The sequence below is a fragment of the Hyposmocoma kahamanoa genome, unplaced genomic scaffold, assembly GCF_003589595.1.
Source record: "Hyposmocoma kahamanoa isolate Upper Pololo Valley unplaced genomic scaffold, ASM358959v1 78, whole genome shotgun sequence".
Classification (NCBI taxonomy): Eukaryota; Metazoa; Arthropoda; class Insecta; order Lepidoptera; family Cosmopterigidae; genus Hyposmocoma; species Hyposmocoma kahamanoa.
The window spans coordinates 8616481-8640355 of NW_020653945.1; the positions used below are offsets into that span (position 1 = coordinate 8616481).

Genomic DNA, 23875 nt, shown 5'->3' on the forward strand with positions numbered 1-23875 from the left:
AACCGAATACGGCGTCTAAATTTCAGGATCCAAAGTGACCTTTATAATTTTATAATGTATCAAGTAATCAATAAATTGTCAATTCAGACTTCGCATTTTTTTCTTGCAATAACTTACTCATGATATAAATAATAACGCAAATATCATGTGTGGTAATTTATCGGATATTTTAGAAAAGGTTACAGTTGAAAAGTTAGAAAAGGTTACCAATGGTAAATTTATTTGTTCGAGGCCACCGTACATCGAGTATATAACCAGAAACTCGATGCCACCATACTACGGCCGTTTTATTTTGTAATAATAATAATGTTTTATTTTCTCTCACATCAGATGTATGTACATAGTAACAGTATAGAGTTTCAATATTCAGTTTTGTGTGAGACAGGACTTAGGACTGGACTACTTAAAATGTAGTTAAATTACATTAAATTAAACCGCTTCTTATTAATAACGTTAGTTTAATGATAAATTAATTTGTTTTAATTGTATGTGTGTAAGTGATATACAGGGTGTCCGGTAAATAATGGATAAGCCTGAAATGCCTTATAGTAGAGTTTATGAACGTTAAAAAAAATAGAAAGAAAAATACAACCCATCTAGTACCTATGATATATATACATATATTTTTAATTTAATTATTTTCACCTTATTTTACGTTTTTGTACACCACGACTACAAGTTAATCAATTCCTTCGGTTTTTTGGTGTCATAATATTCTACATTAACTGTGCTAATAGATAGGCAGTAAATAGTATGACTAACCATGGCACTTTTTGCTGCACCTCCCCAAGTCGAAATTCCGTACGTTATAACCCATTGACACAGTTTTAAATGTTTTCTCATCCATTACATGTCGTAGATTTTTTAATATGTATGTATTTTGTAATTTATAAAATTGTTCTTTTCTAGGCAACTATCGACACACGAGAGAATCGACAATTGCCTTGCAAGCAGGTGGACAGACATACCGAGCGACAAATTAAAACCATTATTAGCTAGAGTCGTAACGTTGTGGTCGACGTAACTGGCAATACATTTTGAAAAGACACGCACGTTATTTCAAAATCCATTTACGTTATAGTAATATAAATTAGTGATGCAACGGAAGTGTCATGACAGAAACAGAAACGGAAACAGATGTCAAAAGTAAATCTTAGCGGAAACGGAAACAAAGCGGACGCGGATGCGGAAGTGTAAATATTAAAAATCTCAACGAAATAATTCCAAACTGGGCTTGTGTTAATTATCGTAATTGCACTTAACAGTACACAAAACTGCTAAGAACCACGCGCCTCGTCAGGCCGTCAAGCAATATGCACACGTGTCTGGTAAAAGTTCCGTTCCGTAAGTAGCAGAAACGGAAACAGATATGAAAAAGCGTACTGAACTTCCGCAGTGTCGGAAACAGACGTCTGTTACATCACTATATAAATGCATTCTGGGAAAATATATGAAACTTGTAACTATGTTAAGAGCTTAGGTATAACTTTGTATTTTATATTCTAAAAAAATCGCGGTAATACAAAATATTTTAGATTTAATTAGAGCAAAAAAATTGTAGCTATGAAAGCCAAGTTAAATTCTGTAAAAACAGTTTTCTTTCTTTGAACTCATCCCGTGCCCCCAACTCTTATAATGGCTGTTGCTACTAGTTAATTATGTATTTAATGTAATTATAGTAGGAGTATATTAAATTTATTTATTCTCATTGTTGTTTTACTTCAGTGTGAAGTTGTTTGACACACTTCATAAGTCGCCTGCAATATGTATACAATAAATTATTCAATTAAGTTAAATTGTGGTAACATTTTACCCGTTAAATCTTTGCCAGCAAAGATTTTCATTTGTGGATATTGTATGACATCAATTAATGAGTGTCATACTTAATTTCGACAAACACTATTTCGATTCGACAGTACTTCGACTACAGAACTATCGACAGAACATGAAATCGACAAATAATTCTATTTCTCTGACATATTTATTTATGTACATAGGGCGCACTATAAGTTTCCGGAACTGGCCACTTACATAAACAATATTTAAAAAGTAATTACAACATTTGATAATGGAACTCTTTGGCTGTAGAATACAGTTTGTTTCATCTGACCGTCACTTGTTTTTACATTAGGGCGTCATTTTAGAAATTGGTTGCCTACATCACCATGGATTTAACTCGTGAAAATTTTCGTAGTATGATTTTCTAGGACTTTTAAGTGTAATTTAACAGCTCAGCTGAGCTTCGCTCGGCTTCAAACTGCTTTTAGCGATGAAGCACCATGCAAGACAACTATTTTTATAGCTTGTTTGCAGAATTCAAAAGTCGTGTGAATCTCTGTGACAAATTTCGTGATGGTTGCCCGTCCACTTCTGTGAACAGCAAAAACATCGATGCTGTGCGCCGTATGATCAGAACACACAGCCATGTGACATACCATGAGATTCGGGCATCTTAGGCATAGGCATGAGTCAAATACAATCAATACTACACAAACATTTGGGTGTGAAAAAGCTGTGCTCTCAGTGGATCCCACACAATTTGACTGAGGCTCAAAAAACGGATCGCATCACATGGTGCAATGCCATCCTTACCAGATTCAACGAAGGGGCGTCAAATTTGGTGTGGAACATAGTAACAGGTGACGAAACATGGATTTATAGTTACGATCCCAAAACAAAGCAGCAATAGAGCGTATGAGTCTTTCGAGATGAGCCGAAACCAACCAAAGTGGCGCGCATGCAAAGTGCCTCTAAGCGGATGATTGCTTCTTTTTAAAAAAAAACTGTACACGTGGCTACTGTTGCTTTGGAGAATCGTTGTACCGTGAATAGTGATTGGTACACGACCATTTGTTTGCCGAAAGTTACTGACAAACTCCGTAAAAATAACCGTAAACGCCGTATCATCTTGCACCACCATAATGCCAGTTCTCACACGGCCAGACAGACATGAATTTTTGAAGGTGAACAACGTTGACCTTATGAGCCATCCCGCGTACATTCCCGACCTGGCACCTTGTGACTTTTATTTATTTCCAAAAATTAAGAACCAGTTACGCGGTCAACAATTTTCATCACCTGAAGAGGCTGTCGAAAAGTATGAAAAATATGTTTCAGATTGTCACGGAGGAGTGGCATAAATGTTTCCAAAATTGGTTCATTCGTATGAAAAAGTGCATTAACGCTAACGGAGAATATTTTGAGAAACAATACATTTATTTCTGACCATTTATTGTGTTTTTTTCTTATTCATTCCGGAAACTTATAGTGCGGCCCACGTATGAGATATTCCGCTCAAGAATGAAGTGGTCCCTAAGTAGTCTCTCAGTACAGCAAATATTTATATTAAATATTTCATGTTCTGTCTGAATAGTGACCTGTCGAATACATGTGTTGTCGGCATCTGAATCACTTTTGTTTTAGTGTAATTAGAATAAGCTAATCCAGCGTGGACAGTAAAACACCCTTATAACTTTTGAACGGCGAACAGACTAAATCTAGTTTTTTTGCGACTAGACCCGACTAAATAGCGTCTTTTTATCTGGATAGTCAAATTTCAAAAGCTCTACCATGGTCACGCTGGAATAAGGCACGCTGTCGAAGCAGTGTTCTGTCGGACTAGTGACCTGTCGAACATGTGTTCCGTCGAATTAATGTGTTGTCGAAATTAAGTCAGTCTCTCAATGAGAATTTTTTCTTGTATAACAATTGGATATTAATAATAATACAATTTCGTTGTGAACGACGGTACAAAATAACTTTTGGAAAATGTAGGCCCAACTTTTTACATTGTTGCGGAATGGAATGAAAGCCAATTTTTGTAGCGAAATCGTACGTAGCATATTGAACTTTATGTCAATTGTGTAACGCCGATCGAAACGCCGGCTTTCTGCCGCACCAGCCTGAAAAAATTGGTGTTTTTAGGATTGGTCGCTATTCTCGAAAACCATCAATATGTAGGCAATAAAAACAAAAAAAAATATTTAAGAACTTACTTTATCAACTTTATTTACAATCTTACTTTTTAGTAATTAGTCTAAATTATTGGTACATACAAGCTTATTGTATAGGCCAGAGAGCACTTTGGTCGGATGTATTCAAATCTGGTGCATCATTGAGATCGTCCAAGCTGTCAGGCTCGAGTTCGTTATTGTTTCTCGCTGGAGAATATGATGTTCTGAGTTCTTCTTCCTCGTCTTCGTCATGAGACTCTTCAGATTCGTCGGATTCGTCATTTCCTGTAGATATTATATGACAATGGTTAATATATTTAATAAAATTTTAATCATTATTTCCACAAGAATAGTCTTACAGTTCCTTACAATATGAAGATTGTGCAAGGAACGTAAACTTAATAATAGTACTAACAAAAACGTTTAAAACGATTTAACTGCATCGAATTTATAATCGTAGTTAAGGTAAATAAAATTGTTTATATACGTTCCATAGTTCCAGAGGCAAGAAACCCTCAGTGACAGAAACGACCAAGCGAAGCGAACTCTGATGGACTGAATTCCTAATGAAGTCATCTGTCAAAGAATTAAAGAGACCGTCATTTTTCGCAAAATCAGTAAGACTTAAGTGGCAGTGGGCTAAACACGTCTACAAGAGCGCTAATGGCCCATGGAGCAGATTTGTTCTAGAGTGGCGATCACGTCAAGGCAAATGTAGTGTAGGATGCTCTGCGGCAAGATGGACGGATAACTTGAGAAAAGTTGCCAGGAGCGGTAGAATATGGGGGGCACAAGACCGGGAGAGTTGGCGTGCTCAGGGGGACGCTTATGTCCAGCAGTGGATGCGTGTAAGCTGATGATAAAGAGTCAAGCTTGACACTTACGATTTAATTTCAGTTCTATGCCACTTGCGATAAAGACTGTTCAAAGTGTCAAGCTTTATCTGTTCTTGTCTGTATATAATCATGAAAAAAATTATACAATCGGTACAGAAAAAATATTATACCTTCTTCTTCATCTGTATCTGCCTCTTCTTCCATTGGCTCAGGGTCCGTTTTGCCGAGAGGTGCGCGTTTTGTATATTGCTGACCAATTGAACTTAGCTGTAAACAAAAGTTTATTAATGTGAGAGAATCCACTATAAAATATCAAACATATTACTATTATCATGTATAACAGAAAGGTGCAGTTATATTTAGACAAAATACAAACATATTCACAGACAATTACAAAATTATTTTACTCCCCACTATTTTATATAGGTACGTAAATTCCATGCCGTAAAATTTCAATCAACTGATTGCTCATAAAACTACTCACACAGACTGCACACCTCTATGACGTCAGACCACGATACAGTGTTTATCGGTGTATGTATGAAAGATGTGAATGATTCAGTGAATGGTATGAAACTACAGGCCTACCACTTAACTGAGTCGGTTTCTGAGAAAGCTGCGCCTTGAGAGAGGAGTAACAGTTTATGTAACGGTTATGTCACGCTACCACATTTTTTTGATGATATTCAATAACATGTTGATTGAAAAAACTGCTTACCAAATTAGTCAATTTATTGTAGTTATGTGAAACAATAATTTAAAAAAAACTATTTCATTGACAATTAAAATGAACAGACAAGCCATTAGTCACTTTTTTTCTATCAACTTGTTATAGAACATTGTCAGAAAAATCTTGCTGAAATTACCCCGTGTGCAGCGTGACATAACTGTTACGTAAACTGCCACTCCTCCCGCACCGCGCAGCTACCTCACGAACCAACTCAGTTAAGCGGTAGGCCTGTAATTAGCAAAGTTGTTTTAGTTCGCACTATGTTATTAATGAAAATTTATGTACAGTTTTGATCAGCTGCATATGACATTCTATGAGAAGTGGTTTAAGTCAACTTGATCTTTAATTACATTAAATAAATATAAATTCAACCAAAAAGCTGAAATTCTCTTTCAATTTTAAAAGGTCAACTAGGGGTTCATGTATCTTAGAGCATCGACTGTACACATTATATGGAAGTAAATGAAATTCCGATGTGTCAGAGCATGAATGTGCATTCTTTTGAGTCATTTTTCAAATATATTTTATCGTCTCGTAGAACTCTCTTCTTGTTTAGTTGTGGTTTATTCACGTTATATTATACAGGGTGTTTGGTAGATGGACCGACACAATTTTTTGGGGATTTAGGGGGGTCATTTGCTAACCTTTACCCTTTGACCCCATGTCCTGGGTGTCACGGGAGGTTGGCATTAGAGAATACCAACATAGCATTAACCACTGATTATATAAAACAAAACTGTTTCAACTATAGTGCGCGCGGAACTAGCTGGCCGCGCCTTAGGTAGGGACAGGGGTGAGGGGGCGGGTTGCTTGCTGCTCGCAACGCACATGAGATTAGACAGTGACGACCAATCTCGAGATATCGTGAACAATAATTGTTCAGTTATTGAAAAGAAAAAATTAAAGCCAATTGAACTTTTACAAGTTTATATTATACCTATCTAATTAATTGCAATGTACAGTCGGCAGCACATCAGGCCGCCACAAACTGTCAGATTTCCTCAATTGATTTTCAACTTAAAGTCCAGGGAATAGAGTATAAAATTGATTGGATAAATTTGACATTTATGTATTGATGGACTTGCTGTTGTCCGTACATTGCAATTAAAAGTAAAATAAACCAAAAACAAATTAAATGAAATTCTTCCGACATATTTGAATCATTTATGAAATTATTATTAATTAATTAGTGTAACTAACACGACTTTGTATTTATAGATATGAAATTACTCTGACATATTATCCTCTGAATCACTTGATTCTGAATTGTCTGAACTTGAGTCAGAATCATCTTGTAAGTTTATAATGAATTCGTCCATCACAGTATCATATCTCATATCATGATTCCAGTATTCTTGTTCGTTTTTTTGTACGTGGTCGTCGCATTTTTGCCATTGTTCGGCAGAAAATTCAGAAAATAGTCTTGTTAGTATTGTAATTTTCTCGTCCAATGTAGCATTAATGTGATCTCTGGCCAGGCAATTTTTTATATTTGCCCACACAAGCTCGATTGGGTTGAGATCTGGATGATATGGAGGTAGTCTTAGAACAGTATGACCTGCACCTTTCAGAAGTTCATCAATCGTGTATATTTTTTCTGATTGGGTCGTATTAATCAAGCCCAAGAGTTCAGCTTTGACCATCGTGGGAGAAAAGGGCACGTTATGATTTTGCAACCAATTCTGCATATTAATTTTCATACAGGACATAGTCGGTTTCTTCTCAACTTGCACACAGTGGTAAGCTGCATTGTCCATAACTATGACTGAGTTAGGTGGAAGTTTAGGTATTAACTTTCGATCAACCCAGTTGTAAAAATTTGTAGAGTTCATGTCTCCATGATAGTCTCCTGTTTTTGAATCTGATTTAAAAATTAGCAGAGCATCGTCAACTAACCCGTTCCGACTACCAGCGTGAACTATTATTAAACGCCTTCCTTTGCCTATATCTGCATAAACACCAGGCTCCGACGAAGATTGCCAACATTTTTGGACATTATGACTTTGGTTAACGTAAGTTTCGTCCAAAAAGAATATATTTCGTTTGTCTTCTCTGAATTTTCTTATGGCCCTCAAATATTTCACTCGCCATTCAACAATGTTTGGTCTCTCTAATAAAAGGGATCTCTTCGATTTACATTTTTTAAATGAATATCCCAGTTTGTGCAAAAGTTCTCTTAAATAAGTTAATCCGCAATCTAAAATATTATCCTCTTTTAACACAGCATTTAGTTTTCGTAGACTTGGATTTGTTTTCTGTACCGTATAAAACTGATTTATTTTTCTTCTTATCACTCCTAAATCAAAATCATCAACTTGTATTTTCTTTTTTATCTCTTTTGGCCTTCGTGGAGAACTAAATTTTGCTTCCCCTGTATTTTGCAAGGATGTTTTACTTTGAGCAATCACTCTCCTTACACTTCGTTCTGATATCCCGATTGCTTCTGCCACTAATTTATGAATATTCGCATCAGTTTTATATTCTAAACTATTGACATCGGCTTTCCGTTTTTTAAAAAACGTATGCACTTTAAATATTATTTCCTTAGATTGTCTTTTTATCGGCGGACTCATCTTGACATTGCAATCTCTTGTGCGTTTTGTCTAAACTAGCCAGAACTGTCAACGTGTGTTGCCGCCGCGAAGTCCGGCGCCGAACTGAGTATTCTGAGTAATGACATCAAGTGCCCCCGCCTCCCCGTCCCACCGCTCACATACCTAAGGCGCGGCCAGCTAGTTCCGCGCGCACTATAGATGAGAGCGAAGTTTGCGCAGGTCCGAGCACTACAGGGCAGAGTTCGGCACTTATTACAGTGAAAAAATATAAAACAAACCTGTTCAGAGGGACAAACAAAGGAAGATCGTCAAGTGTTTCATATGTGAGGGACCACATAAAGCTTACGACTGCTTGCAGAATCCACGTCCATCCAAGACGAGTCATACGGCAACGGAACTGACTTCTGTTCAAGAAAAGACCAAGGAAGAAGAATGGATTTTAAGTTCCGGAGCATCAGCACATATGAGCTATAGGACCGACTGGATGGATAAGTTTATGAAAGTAGGAAGGAAGGTCGAAGTGTGTTGCATAAATGAAGGTAAAGCGTATGGAGAACGTTTTGGTACAGTGCGATATCTTCAATATGTGTGAGTGCACGATACAGGGTCAACCATGTATGATAGGAGTACTTGATAGGGGCGTTTATAAACTTTAATGCTTCCCACGGGCCAACGGAATGGTGACAGGAGTAAGCAACGAGTTGGAGCTTTGGCATAAAAGAATGGCACACTTGTGTATTCGTAACCTCACTATTCTTAAACATAACCTGGCTAATGGGGTGAGTTTTCCTAATATTTCTAGTAGTCAACTGGGCTATGTAGCCTGTTTGAAGGGCAAACAGCCGTTTGAACGCAATAAAGCTACGAAAGCTAAAGATCTTCTAGAATTGATACATTCTGATATTAGTGGGCCAAAGAGTGATAAGTCTTTCGGAGGTCTTCGTTTTTATATTACATTTATCGATGCCTATTCGCGAAAAATATTTTGTGTATTTTCTCAAAGCGAAAAGTGTGACTTTTGAGTTTAAGAAATCTGCAGAGACTCAAACCGGGACGAAGCTGAAGGTGTTGAAGACAGATAAAGGGGGCGAATACGTTAACATGAAAGTCGATAAGTTCTTGAGAGAACATGGTATTAAGCGTCAAGTTACGATTGTATACACACCGGAGCAGAACGGTGTTGCTGACCGTGCCAATAGTATCATCGTGCATCGCTTAAAAGGCCCGAGCAATACTGCAGGAAGCAGGACTTCTATGACGATCTGCATTACGAACCGTTACAAAACAGAGGAAGTGTTCAGCGAGAACAGAAAAATTATGAAGAGTATCTACAATCAAGTGATAGAGATCAGGTTGATGAAGTTACTGAAAAGTAGATGACGAAGAAGATCAATGATTGTCATCTGAAGAGGGAAATATATGATCCGGAGACCACACCTGAATCTATAGTGGTGGAATGGAGAAACCTACAGCGAGAAAGAAAAACCAATCAATTTCCTGACTTTATCACCTACCAAGCAGTATCAGAAACAGATGATTCTACAACAGTGCAAGAGGCATTGTCACCAAGAGACGCCAAGCAATGTAGAGAGGCGATTCAGGAGGAGCTGGATTCTTTAAACAAAAATGAAACGTGACTTTTCTTAACATAGCCTGAGGAAGCAACTAAAAAGGAAACAGAGAATAAAACACGTTACAGGATTCGTTTGCTTACACGAGGCTTTAGCCAAAGAAGAGGCATTGATTACGACGAGACGTTTGCTCCTATTGTGAGACACAGCTCGTTAAAAATGCCGATTGCTTTGGCCAAAAAAAATAGATCACATGGCCGTTAAAACCGCGTTCTTAAATGGTGATCTAAATGAGAAAGTTTATATGCAGCAGCCATCACTGTTTACAGAAAAAAAAGGAAGATCACGTATGCTTATTAAAGAAATCTCTTTACGGACTGAAGCAAGCGCCACGATCCTGGAACCTTAAATTTTTTACTGAGCTACAGAGCCTCAAGTTCAAGCGCCGCTGTAAACATGAATCCTGCATATACACAAGGTCTACAGGAAAGAGCTTAATAATATTAGATGACATTTCATCTTTTACAACAACGAAGAATAAAAAACAAAATTTGAAATGAAGGATCTAGGAAACGTTGAACTATTTCTTGGGATAGAGATCAAACAAAAAAATTTTTGACCGTGTATTCAAATCAAGCAAGAGGGTTACACTGAAAAGCTTTTTCACAGGTTAAGATGGAAAACTGCAAGGCAGTTAGTACACCAGCTGCTCCTGGACAACAATGTGAAAAAGGACAAGAGTGTACAAATGAAAACTTAGCCTACGGAGAGCGGATAGGATATCACTGATGTATATAGCTGTACGTTCAAGGCCAGATATAGCCAAGCAGTAAACTTCATAAGTCAGTTCTGCAATGGTTATGATGAAGTGCACTGGATCGTTACTAAAAGGATCTTGAGATAATTAAAGGGTGCCAAGAGCATTACTTGTGTACGCTAAAGACGAGTCTTGTAGAAATATTCAAGGTTAGGCAGATGCTGATTACGCTGGAAATATAGTTGACAGAAGGTCATATTCTGGCAATGTGTTTAAGATGGCAAATGGAGCCATCTCTTGGCAGATCACTAAGCAAAGATAGCTGCCTTATCGACAGCTAGAGTTGAGTACATCAACTTTTCAGAAGCTACAAAAGAAGCTATAGCTTATATATTATAATATATTTCTACAGCAATTTTGAATGAAATCACGGACAAGGATGAGTTGCCTATCAAGATACATACAGATAGTCAATTTGCTATGACAATAGCTCGAAATCCAGTGCAACAACAGCAGACAAAACATGTTCGCTCTCATTTTATTAGAGAAGAATTAGTAAAGGATACTATAAAGCTCCAAATATTTAGAAACTAAGTGCATGGTTGCTGGTGCTTTAACGTCACCGACCACTGTCACAAAGTGCGTTTCCCCGCGCGTCGAGACCCCGTTGACCCCTCAACGCGACTACGCTGCTGTTGCCGCTGCTAACCAACTCAGTGCTCCACAACCACAACCCAGGCAGTTACCAACAAAGGGGAAGAAAATGAAAACGAAAGGGATACTTATGTCTGGAGCTGTGTCGTCAGTACCACCGAGAAAAATTGATCAGTGCATCGAGAACAGTTTCAAAAAGGTGGAAAGGAAAAAGAAGTATCCCTAATCATTTATTGCGTCTGCGATACCGACGACATTGTTACACATGTCACGGCTTCATTACTCCACAAAGTCTGCCGATATTGTGGAGTATAATATACGTGTGACAGACAATGCTACCTTGAGAGTCGTGCAGTTGGAGTCACGCCACAATGTGAATTTTAATACATTTGTGGTCCGAGTACCAACTCCACATCTATCGACCTTCATGAATGATTGATGAGTTTTGGCCGAAGGGTGTCATGTACCGACTTTTCCGAGGCCTGCTATCGGACACCCACATTGCATCACACGTCGCCGACAATACGTGTCAAAATCAAATTCAAAATAATCTTTATTTCATAGGTAAGCATTATTACACTTGAAATTAACACATTGAACAAATTCTACTGCTCATTTGTAAGGCAGATTCTCCTGAGAAAAATGAGCAAGAAACTCTAGGGGTTGCTCTTTGTAAATAACATTTGTATGCATTCAACTTTTACAACATATATTTTTTTTTGCTTTCAAACATCAGAGATCGAGACTACCTCCATGAGTTAAACGGGTTACTACCACGGATTTTTGTCATCCAAGTACACAGAAGTTATATAATAACCTTTAGTATAAAGCTTTTGTTTCTCTATAGTTTTAAACCTCGTGTTTGAAAAATTTGTATATCAACCGGAATCTTGTTTAAGTGTATTTTTGTACATTGCACCTTATATGAATTTGTCACTTTGTGAAGACGACTATCCAGAACAGCTAGTTTGTTTTCATTCCTTATGTCATGTCTGTCAATATTTTTCATAAAGAGATTACTATTCCTCTTAACATAAATTACATTTTCATAGATGTACTGTGACGCTAGTGTAAGAATATTAATTTCCTTAAACTTCTCTCTCAAAGATACTCTGGGGCCCAGATTTTAAATTACCCTAACCACACATTTCTTCAGGACAAAGATTCTATTGATATCGTCTGCATTACCCCAAAGCAAAATGCGGAATGTCATTAGACTGCGAAAGTAGCTGAAGTGAACCAATCTAGCGCTTTCGACATCTGAAAGTTTCCGTATATTTTTAATTGTTAACACTGCAGAGCTGAACCGCTTTGATAACTTACTTATACGTGGACCCCTCAAAAAATACAATTTTATTAACAGTTATCAGGATTGTAAGATAACATCAAAACATTACACCCTGTTTTGATTCAATTATTCGTTTCTAACTACAATGTTAGTAACCGTCTCTCTAACATTGGGTAATGTAAATTTCACACAATTTATTTTTGTCTCATTAAGGACCTGCTCCTTATTAACAGCAAACCAATCAACTACTTTAGATATATAAGTGTAAATAATAATTAGTCATTAGTGTTTAATTATATTATTATGTATGTTAGCCTATAAGTATTTATGGGTCTTTGTAACCTGAATACAAATAAATAAATTTTAGAATAAAAAAAGTTTAGCGAAAGCATTGTTAAAGGGCAAGTATGAGTTTTGCCGTAGATAAATGGGTGTGTACTGAGTGTTCATGACTGACAAATCGTTTTGATAGTGTAAGTAAAAACAGGTGTAAATAATTGGGGAGAAGTGTCAGAGCATGGATGTGCAATCTTTTACATACTGGCCGGTGTGAAGTTGAGAGTCCTCTTCTTGTCAAGTTGTGGTTTTTTCATACATATATATGATTTTTTTATAAAAATCTTTGCTAAATTATTCAAATCAGTTCACTCATTTATTGGAGCCGGAAGAGCTCTATCACGATGCATTTTTCCGAATTCTTTTTGTAGTTGCAATGAATTCGGAATATCTGCGGACTACGCACTTACCCATTGGTGGTTTGCTTGTTCCAAAGCCCAAAGTTCCGCTTCTTCGTCGCAGGGACTGTCTGCGTTAAACCACTTGGAATCTGTTAGCCGTGGCGTTAGTACGGGAAACGGAATATTCATCTTCGCGACAGAAAAATATTAATTCCAAAGTGTAGACTTATTCGTCTTTTTGCTTACCGCCATTAAGATTTAATCAGTGTCGAGTTTTCTGCGTTTTTTAGAGTATTATAATGTAAATAAAACAACAAAAATAGAATTATCTGTGCGCATCTGTCCTGTCACTATCAATGTCAATTGTCAGTCCCAATCTAATAGTCTGTGGTCAGTCCATACCATACCACAGAACATGCACAAAACACTATCGCAAGGAGATCCGTTTTACTGAACTTTGGCTCTATGAAATTACCTAAAAAATAAATAAAACTTAACAACCTTCAAACTAACATTACTTAAATTAAACATCGACTAAACCTAAATAAAGCAACGCAACAGATCCAACCTATATAAGCAGGAGCTTCTTTTCCCTAGACACAAAGAATGTATTTACATATTACTATTACAGTATTTAAAATATATGTTAGGTATATGTAAATTCAGAACATTAATCTAAGGGTCGTATTCCAGAACTCTACTCAATGCTCAAGTCAGGATTTGAGCAGACTTGAGTATGATTTCAAACACTGGAAATACGACCATAATGGCAAGGACTTGAGTATGATTTCAAGCACTGGAAATACGACCCTAAACTCAAGGACTTGAGTATTAGTGCTTCAAATCATACTCAAGTCCTGACTTGAGCATTGAGTATAGTTCTGAAATACGGCCCTAAGTGTGATTTAGGTGCCAAAAAGCAACATTGATTATTTCTTTCATAAACAAGTGGCTGAAAACCGCGAATAGCAAAGAAAAAAACCAGTCAAAGACTTTAGGTAACATAAGAATACGTTTATATATTACATTTATAATCATGCATGCTAGGCGCACTGTAATGCAATATAATGAATGTCGAACTCAGGAAATGGATAGTTTAAAAGCCGTCCGCCGCGTAATGCAGGGCTATGAATATAGTCGCAGCGTGCAAGCTATCCTGCAATGCGTCCTGCGAGACTCCATACGTACGCCATAATGCAGGATAGTGTGTGAGCAGTTTCCTGCCTGTGCGGCCGACTGCCATGCAAGTAGTGAATGGGCTATTTAAAGGAGGAAAATGAAAAGGGCGAAAAATTCATTATCCTGAATTGCAGTCCGCCTTGCCGTTCTTATATGTATTATAAATGTAGTCACGACGTCTTCGCGGCGTGCAAGACATCCTACAATTAGCGATGGGGCGAGTTGTATTTGTTTTAACTCGAGTTACTTGAATTGACTTGACTGCTAACTCAACTAGGAGTTTCACAGGGAACCGACGATTCACCGAGTTGGACACGATCCGCCGGTCGACCGCGACTCGAGCGAGACCGAAGGTCACCGAACCGACCGAGCTAGCTCGAGTTCACAAAGTGTAGCTCGAGTTGACTCGTTATGGGAGTAACTCGAGTTAAATAACTCGACTTGCCTATGTGCCGTGAAGGTCATTCGGTTCAACGGCGAGCGGAGCGGGTCAACCGAGTTTGCTCGAGTTCATGAAAAAGTAACTCGAGTTGACTCGTTATAGGAGTATCTCGAGTTAAATAACTCGACTCGCCCATCGCTACCTACAATCCTGCAATGCGTCAATGGGAGGCTCCATACGCGGGCCATACGCAGGATAGTGTGTGAGCAGTCTCCTGCCTGTGCGATCGAATCTGCCATCCAGGTTGTATGTTATGTGGGTGCGAAAAAGACAAGAATGAAAGGAAAAAGGTTTTCACTTCTCATGCTCTTAAAGTTCGTATTTATGCGTATTTATGCTGGGTGTAGTCTACATAAAATAGGATTTTAAGCTCTAGTGCATAAAAAAAAGTTGTCGTTTAAGACCGAGGCAATGACGCCTGCGCCAACAGCCACGCACATTAGAAATTTATAAACAAATTGTTGTAATTTTACATTCAATTTTAATTAAATAATCGATATTTGTAATATTGCTGTTTAATTTCCTCGCAATCGAAGTGAAAAGCAGAGTGTATAACTCGTTCATAAAACCCATTTTACCCTAAGGATATACACATCTCGGGTAAGACGCCGCGTTTTATACATACATACATACATATACTTCACGCCTTTTTCCCATCGCGGTAGGCAGAGACAACAGTCTTCCACCTGCTACGGTCCTGACACACATCTTTCGCCTCATCAACACGCATCAATGGTTTCATACACGCTCGTCGGTTAAGGGTACTCTTGATCTGGCCCTTCTTTAGGATGGTCAGGATTTAGAATGTTTTATGCACTTGTTGTATGTACATACAATCGATTATTTTTTTCAACCTCTAAGGAAAAGACCTTTGAAAAACACTAACTAAAGGTGGGCCTTACAGGATATTTCAAAATGGAAAGTCTTTTATGACCAACACTAATTATAGCAAATATATTGGAATAATTGCTGTCAAACAAACAAGGTATAGGTACATACAAAGGTGTGCATTGTGCATTTGACTTCCATCTCACCTGTTGGAAAGTGAGAAAGTTTGAATTTCAAAGTATGAAAGTTCAGTAGGTACCTATCTGTTGTTTTTTTTCCTCAATCTACTGTTTTTAACCACATTTAACCTGACACCACTGAGCGGCACCTTATAATAGGGCGGACCCACTCTTGACGCAAGACTCTTGAAATCTGGTATTGCAATAATCGTTTTCTTCAACACGTGCTTACGTTCCAAAACATTTTTGGAAAAAAATTAACAATTAGAAATTTATGTAAAAATTGCCTTTTCTCCCTCAGAATCAATACTGACTGAATCTTACATAATTTTTATGTAATCCTATCACAGTTCTACACTACATAAAATGTTTGTCTGTAGCTAAAGCGCTTCATGCTTGACACTTAAATTCTACTCTAGCTGCTTGCGATAAAAACGATTCAAATTATCAAGCTTGATGTATTCATGGCTAGCCTAAATAACCCAGCAAAGTAAAAGAAAGAAGCAACACTCCGTCAATGTGAACTTAGTGTATTATTTTCATAATAGGTACGTCACCGCTACATAATGGTATAGTAGAATAAAAAAAATACGCAGGTAACTCCATATAAACAGTTAAGGAACACAGTTTCAGTTCAGCTACTGTGAATAAAATAACAGGTCTGAAATCCAATAAAACCATTGGGACATCACACCCAACATCAACATTGGCATCTTATCGGGTCAAACAAATTTTAACGATCGTTTGTGCATTGTTAGTACCGTAAACATTACAAGATACGCAACTTTCCGATGGGAGATTAATTTAATTACTATCCAGCCATCCGTGAAATTCAATCAAACTTAATTTTTTTTCAATTTTCGGCTTCTGTTCATATTTATAATATTTATTAATCATGGTCACGCACATCGATTACAGGATTTCCTTCATATTGTTATGGGTACGTAAATTTTAAATTACAAAATCAGATTTAAGAAGGAAGGAAAGGATAAAACGCCTAATACGCGAGCTAGTTTTTCAAAACAGGATAATATAATGAGAGCCCATTCCTGGCTCTCTATCCAGATTTGCACGATCTTGTAAAGATACATTACACATGATTACTTACTTTCTAAGCTAGAATATACTAAGGTAAGGTTCCATTAAATACTCTCCCTCACGATTCGCAATAATATTTCTAACTTATATTGTTATTTAACTCCGTCATATTTGCTAGCTATTTTTACCCAGGAACACGTAAGTTAAGTTTAAAATCACAAAAACACGTGCACTGTTGGCACATTATACCTAGTCGCCCTGTGCATACCAGCTTCCAGCTTCGCCGTGTCGTAAAGCATGTACGTACACTAAATGCAGGATATTTAATTAGGCTGGAAAGAGTAATTCAGAAAATAGAACCATAAGATATTAAACTACCTTGGTTTGAAAACTCAGCGTATTAACTAATAATTTAGTCAAAGTCAAAGTCAAAGTCAAAGATTATTTATTCCATAGGTAAAATAAATTTACACTTGAAATCGTCACATTTAAGCTACTGCTCGTTCACTACGCTGACCTCCTTGAGAAGAACGAGCAAGAAACTCTAGGGATTGCTCTTTTCAAATAAACTTAAATGCTACGGAATACACTTTGAATCAAATGTGTGTGGATTCTGGAGCCATGTCGTCTTTCCATACATCTTTATCTAACACGTAGTCTTCAATTTTGTAATATGATTTTTCGATCAAAATATTTTTAATGTAGTTTTTAAACTTAGGAAATGATAAACTTAATATATGCTCCGGAATCTTATTGTAAAAACGTATACAGTTCCCCATAAAAGAGTTGTTTACCTTGGTTAAACGAAATCGTGGTACCATGAATTTGGACTTAGCTCTAAGGTTAATATTATGGATATCTTCTTTCTTATTGAAATTATGTATATTTTTACGAGCATATATAATATTTGAGTAAATATACTGTGCCATAGTCATGATACCAGTCTCCTTAAACTTTTCTCTGAGAGAAACCCGAGAGCCTAGACGGTACACAGAACGAATCGCTCGTTTTTGCAATTCAAATATGGTTCGAATATCTGCCGCTTTACCCCACATGAGAATCCCGTAGGACATTATACTATGGAAGTAACTAAAGTAAACTAGTCTAGCAGTACTAACATCGGTAAGCTCACGTATTCTGCGGACTGCGTATGCAGCGGAGCTTAGCCTGCTGGCCAGGGAAGATATATGTGGAAACCATTGAAGTTTACTATCTAAGGTCACTCCCAAGAAGACTGCTTTATTAACAAAGTCTAACTTTTCTCCGTTTATTTCTATGCTTGGACTAGTCGATTTTACGTTAGGTAATTGAAATTTAAAACATTTTGTCTTCTTGGCATTAAGCAATAAATTGTTAGCATTAAACCAATAAACTAGCTTAGAGAGGGTATCATTAATATGGTCATAGTTAATGTCATGTCTGTCTGTTTTAAAAATCAAGGATGTGTCATCAGCAAACAACACTATCTCGCAATGGTCCTTAACAAAGAATGGCAGATCATTAATATAAATCAGAAATAAGAAAGGCCCAAGTATTGAGCCCTGCGGAACACCCATTTTTACCGGAGAACCCAAAGAAGTCACACCGTTTATGTCTACTTTCTGAATTCTTCCGTTGAGATATGACGAGACAAGTTTCGACGCCTTGCCATTTACACCGTAATGTTCCAGCTTAGCAGTAATATGATCAACGCAATCAAATGCCTTTGAGAGGTCACAGAAAATACCAATAGCGTTCTGGGACCTTTCCCAGGCATCAAAGATGTGTTTTAGTAACGCTACCCCCGCATCGCTAGTCGATCTACCACTAGTAAACCCGTATTGTTCACTATGAAAAATATGATTCCTACCGAAATAGGACAGTAATTGAGTCAGCATAACCTTTTCGAATATTTTACTTAAAGCTGGTAAAATTGAAATGGGCCTAAAGTTGCTAGGATCAACTTTCCTACCGCTTTTGAATAAGGGAATAACCTTGCTGTATTTCATTAAATCGGGAAAAACACCTTCGTCAACGCACCTGTTGAAAGCTACAGCTAAATGTGGTGAAATAAGATCAATAACTGAGTCTATAACTTTAGTTGATATGCCCCAGAGATCTTAGTATAAATGAAGCGACTTAATAACACAATCGTCATACTATCTTCGCTAGAATAACTCATGTGATTCGGGCGTTTCTATGGTTATATGAATAATAATATTAATTTTATACACATCAGCGGCAACGTCATCATTATAAGATGGATCAGATTTTGCAAATAAAAATAGATATAGATATAGAACCATCTTATTATAAGTTCAATCCCATATTTAGAACCATATTATATTTCAGTTTCAGACAGTAAAGTCGATGTCCTTAATAAACCAACATTCGTATTTTATGGATAACAGTGGACCCGAAAATGACGTGGCTGACATAATAGTGTCCAAAGGATATTTGCCAAACGAAAAAGATTTGCCCAAAACCTCTATAGTAAAGAATGTTGGTAAGTATTTATGAAGATTTTATTTATGTCTCTTTTCATTGCCAACACCTAATACTGAAACGGGGGTTTCACTTTAGTCGAGTAACTAATTGTGAAGTTAAGAAGCACAACAACCTTGCCATCTCATCGAATGCCATTGGGTGTGACAGCATAAATCGTAAAATGATCACTTCTCTCATTGATATCCTTACTCCAGTTATTTGGTTAGTTGGTTATGACCAAGATCCTTAACTCCTCTATTTCATCTGGTGTTTTCTTACGGCATGGCAAGATGCCCAAATTATCCCTCTGCAGAAAAAACCTAATCCTACTTCCTTTTCCGAATCTCTAAAATAAATCTCCTTCTACCTTTCCTCTCCAAGGTCCTTGAAAGGTTAGTCCACCACCAACTCACTCTTTTTCTTGCCCGTCACAACCTTTGAACTAATTTCAATCCGGTTTCCGCTCGGGTTATAGTACGACTACTGCTCTTGTAGAAATGTCTGTTGACATGCGATTAGGGATGGACAATCAGCTGCTTACTGTCCTCACGTTATTGGACTTCAGCAATGTCTTCAGACGCCTTCAGTATTGTCGATTTCGAATATTACTTGCTCTGTTTGGTTCTCTTGGCATTTCATTGACAGTAATTTATAAGGTACAGCTTGACGTGCTCTTGACTGTATCTTATACGGTTGTCGGCAGCGCCTTCGCTCTGTGATGATTCACTTTCCACGTGGTGTAACGATACAGCTGGAGTGCCGCAGGATGGCGTCTTATCCCCTTTTTTGTTTACAATATTCATCAATTCCATCACTTTTTCACTCACTTCTTCATATCATCTCTATGCAGATGATTTTCAAATATATTCACAAGTCACTCTAATTGACTTACCTGATGCCAATAAAAATACTAACAGGTATTTTGAGAGGATTCTCGCTTGTAGTCGCTCGTTTTGTCTCAGAGTTAAGCCTATCAAGACCCAGGGTATAATTATTGGCAGCCCCCGGTTCATATCGCGTGTCGACTCTTGCTTATTGCCTCCCATCTTACTCGATGGTATTCAAATCCCTATACGGGACACCGTCAGGAACCTTGGGGTCACTTTTGATAAGAGCCTAACTTGGAAACCTCAGGTCACCGAGGTTAGTAGGAGGATGTTTGCTGCTTACACGTCCCAAAACATAGGTAGGAAATCAGTCTGGCACAGTCACTCCTTCTGCCTATACTAGACTATGCGGATGCTTGTTATCCAGACTTGTCAGAGGCTTTACTCAATAAGTTGGAGCGGTTGCAGAATCTTTGCATTGGGTTCATTTTTGGGTTGTGTAAATTTGACCATGTCTTTGACTTCGGATCCAAACTTGGATGGTTACCCATCAGTCGTAGAAGGGACTTACTCCTTTTATCCCTTCTTTACTCTGTTCCCTATAATCCCACCTCTCCTCCCTACCTCAAAAATTGTTTCGTGTTTCATAGCACTACTCTCAGTCGCACCTCACGGTCTTTTCTTACTCTTTCTATCAACTGTCCTATCCATTCTTGTAACTTCTATTTGAACTGCTTCAAGGTTAGAAGCATCAAGCTATGGAATTATCTGCCTGAATCGATCAGACGCGCTAAGTACGAGTCTTTCAAGATTGTACTCAAAACTCATTATCTTACACTCTAATTATTATTATTTAAGTTTTTCTCCTATTCTTACCTATTTTAGATATTATTTGTTGATATTATTGTGTTTTATATAATCCTACTTTCATTTTGTGTGTTCATATGTATTTTTTTTTATTTGTTTATGTATTTTATTTATTTATTACTATTATTCTGGATATCTGTTTCAGACTGTTTTTATTATTCTTCTTTTTAAATTTGTGTATGTGCAATGTGTTTTAAAAACATATTCTGGTGCGCCCTCAGTTAATTACTATCGCATAGCTTTTCCTGTAACCCGGAGGGTGCCTGGAAGAGATTGCTACATATATAGCAATAAGGCCGCCTATTGTACCTGTCTTTATATTTTTTAGTATTATGCTGTATTTGTCCCAGTGTGCAATAAAGAATGTAATAAATAATGTATTGTATTGAAGATTATGGCTTAACAGATATTTAATTTAGTCCTCTCAAATATTTTCTTTTGCTTTCAGATAACGACATCACGTACTTACTTTCAAAGTTGTCCGATGAAGAACTTGTTAAATTACTAAATGAACAACCTCAGAAAAATGTATACGATTTGAGCGACATTGTAAAAGTAGCCGTTGGCAGTGAAACTAAAAACTCTGTAGATAATAAATTCTCAGGCACCGATTACTCAGATGCGAGTAAAAGCCACGGTTTAGGTTTATTTACACACCATGCTCAAAATGACAACAAAAGATTCAGAACAGTAGGATCAGAAAAAGAAAGCCCACAAGGCCAAGCTTTTTTCAGGCTGGAAAATAAGCCAGTAGAACCATTCAATTTCAAGTCAAAAGAGCCTGATACTGAGTACGTTGCCCTTCAGAAACTAAATAACTTGCTCTATAGCCGTCCACAGGAAGATCCTAAAATTGAAGATGACGATGATGCAAAGAAAGAACTACTTTTCGATATTCTTGTAGCTCAACTCAAAGCGCTTTGTTGCAAGAGGAAATATCCAGCGAAAAAACAGGACTTAAAAAAATTCCAGTACAAAACATTATTGAATCAACTTCTTCCACAGCAGGACTCAAATCATTATAAAACTTATGTCTCTGAAAAGGATGCTCCGTCGGAGATATATAAAAAAGCTAATAACGAATTTATGTTTCTGATAATAAATGACGAAATTAAAAGTAACGCGAGCGAAGAGTTAATATCTGTAGATCCTGAAAGTCTTGAGAAAAACAGCAGTGTCCTTTTGCTTGGACCAATCACTACACCTTTAACGGACACACAGTTGAAAGCAGTTGTAAGTAAATCAAATAATATTATGTCAAATATGGGTTAGCCAAATATGGTTCATACCAAAGATTTTTTTCCAAAGATTCATATTTCATTTCCAGATGAAACGTATCTCAAACGAGTTAGCAAAGCCTGACTATTTGCCACTCTTACAACAGTTGTCAGACGGAACACTGAGCGACAGCAATATAAGGTTGATGAAGAGTTTAGTCACAGGGCCTGAGACGCGACGTTACATAAAGCCCCATAGGTGCAACCATCAAGCACCTCTCGCTAAAGTCTTCGGAGGCCCAAAATGGATAATTTGCACGGGATATCTTAATTTAAATACACCAAGTTTATATGACTGAAATAAAATCTACTTTTTAATCTTTCCTACACAATCAAATGTGAACATAAAATCATTATGTATGGAGCAGATTTATGTATTTCTATAGATGTAAAAGATTGATTCGTCCCCAGTGAATCTCCAACATTTTTATAATCAACACAGCAGACGTAAACTCTTCATACATTTAAGGAAAATTTAAGATACTGGCAACTATTGGTGATAACTATTGATCGCGAATTCATGACAAGATTTATGTTGTCAAAAAGTGTCATTATTACAACAATATAGATAATGTGCTAGTTACACAAGTCACAAACAACGAGTTACGAGCAGATTTTAAGAACGTTAACTGTTTTAAGAAGGTGAATTATGAAATGAAGACAACCGATTTTGTTTAATATATCGGACCGCACAACAAAATAAGAAGATAGCAGATCCGATACGCCGTCGTCGTGTGCCGTATTCGTATATCAATTCACACACACAAACAAAATGTGATTTTTTAGTGTTGCAATAATATATACCGTATTTTATTTTACCCGAGTCTTAAGTAACAACAAAAATCGATATCTAATAAGGAAAGAAACTAACGCGTTTTAAATATGACAGAGCGTTCTAACACGAAAGAAATTGTTAGATGTAGCTGGGCAAACAAACATCCGCTGTATATCACATATCACGACGAGGAATGGGGAATCCCTGTTTATAACGACATACGTTTATTCGAAATGTTATGTTTAGCAGGTCAACAAGCCGGTCTGTCATGGATTATTATCTTGAAGAAAAGAAATAATTACAGACAATTGTTTCATAAATTTAATCCATACAAAATAGCTAAAATGACTGCAGCTGACGTCGAAAAACTTTTAAAGGATCCGTCTATTCTCAGAAATAAAGGAAAAATACAATCAATAATAAATAACGCAAAGTGTTTCATAAAAATGGAAGAAAATGGTGAAGATTTTTCAAAGTTTATTTGGAGTTTCGTCAATAACAAACCAATTATACACGATTGGAAAACTAACCATACCATTCTCACCCAAAGTCAAGAGTCTGCAGCTATGTCGAAAGGTTTAAAGAAAATTGGGTTTAATTATATAGGTACAACTATTTGTTACGCTTTTATGCAATCGGTTGGGATGATTAACGATCATATAATGGAATGCGAATTCCGTAAACAAAATCTTGATTACACCGCATGAACTTTATTACAATAATTATAAGCTTCCCTGAAAATTTAGTGATCCTAGAAATGTAACAACCTTGTTAAATGTCACTTTGAATTTAAAAAATATATATTGCGATGTATCTTTGTGATTGCGATAAGTGATTATGTGAGGGTGATTGTGAAGTACATGTATGTACAACTGTTAACATTTATAACTTTATTATAATATGAAAAATACATTGTGCTTTTAGTTGCCTTTAAAAACAGAATATACTTAACGATATCTGCAACTAACCTAAAAGA

At 36.9% G+C, this 23875-nt stretch overlaps 3 protein-coding genes across 3 annotated transcripts; 2 read left to right on the forward strand and 1 right to left on the reverse strand.

Moving 5' to 3' along the window:
* Window positions 1-3717: 3717 nt before the first annotated feature.
* LOC113233399 (anaphase-promoting complex subunit 15B-like) lies at window positions 3718-13285 on the reverse strand. Its single transcript, XM_026468520.1, has 4 exons — window positions 13091-13285; window positions 4960-5056; window positions 4056-4238; window positions 3718-3902 (listed from the first exon to the last, which is right to left on the reverse strand). The coding sequence occupies exons 1-3, from the start codon at window positions 13208-13210 to the stop codon at window positions 4060-4062; spliced, it is 396 nt and encodes a 131-aa protein (XP_026324305.1). The 5' UTR covers window positions 13211-13285; the 3' UTR covers window positions 3718-3902; window positions 4056-4059.
* A 3175-nt stretch (window positions 13286-16460) lies between these two features.
* LOC113233396 lies at window positions 16461-22989 on the forward strand. The gene is made up of 4 exons (XM_026468517.1): window positions 16461-16589; window positions 19019-19172; window positions 21296-22080; window positions 22175-22989. The coding sequence occupies exons 1-4, from the start codon at window positions 16545-16547 to the stop codon at window positions 22421-22423; spliced, it is 1233 nt and encodes a 410-aa protein (XP_026324302.1). The 5' UTR covers window positions 16461-16544; the 3' UTR covers window positions 22424-22989.
* A 1-nt stretch (window position 22990) lies between these two features.
* On the forward strand, window positions 22991-23871 carry LOC113233397 (DNA-3-methyladenine glycosylase 1-like). Its single transcript, XM_026468518.1, has one exon. It carries the CDS (start codon window positions 23007-23009, stop codon window positions 23604-23606), a length of 600 nt encoding a protein of 199 aa, XP_026324303.1. The 5' UTR covers window positions 22991-23006; the 3' UTR covers window positions 23607-23871.
* Window positions 23872-23875: the final 4 nt, after the last annotated feature.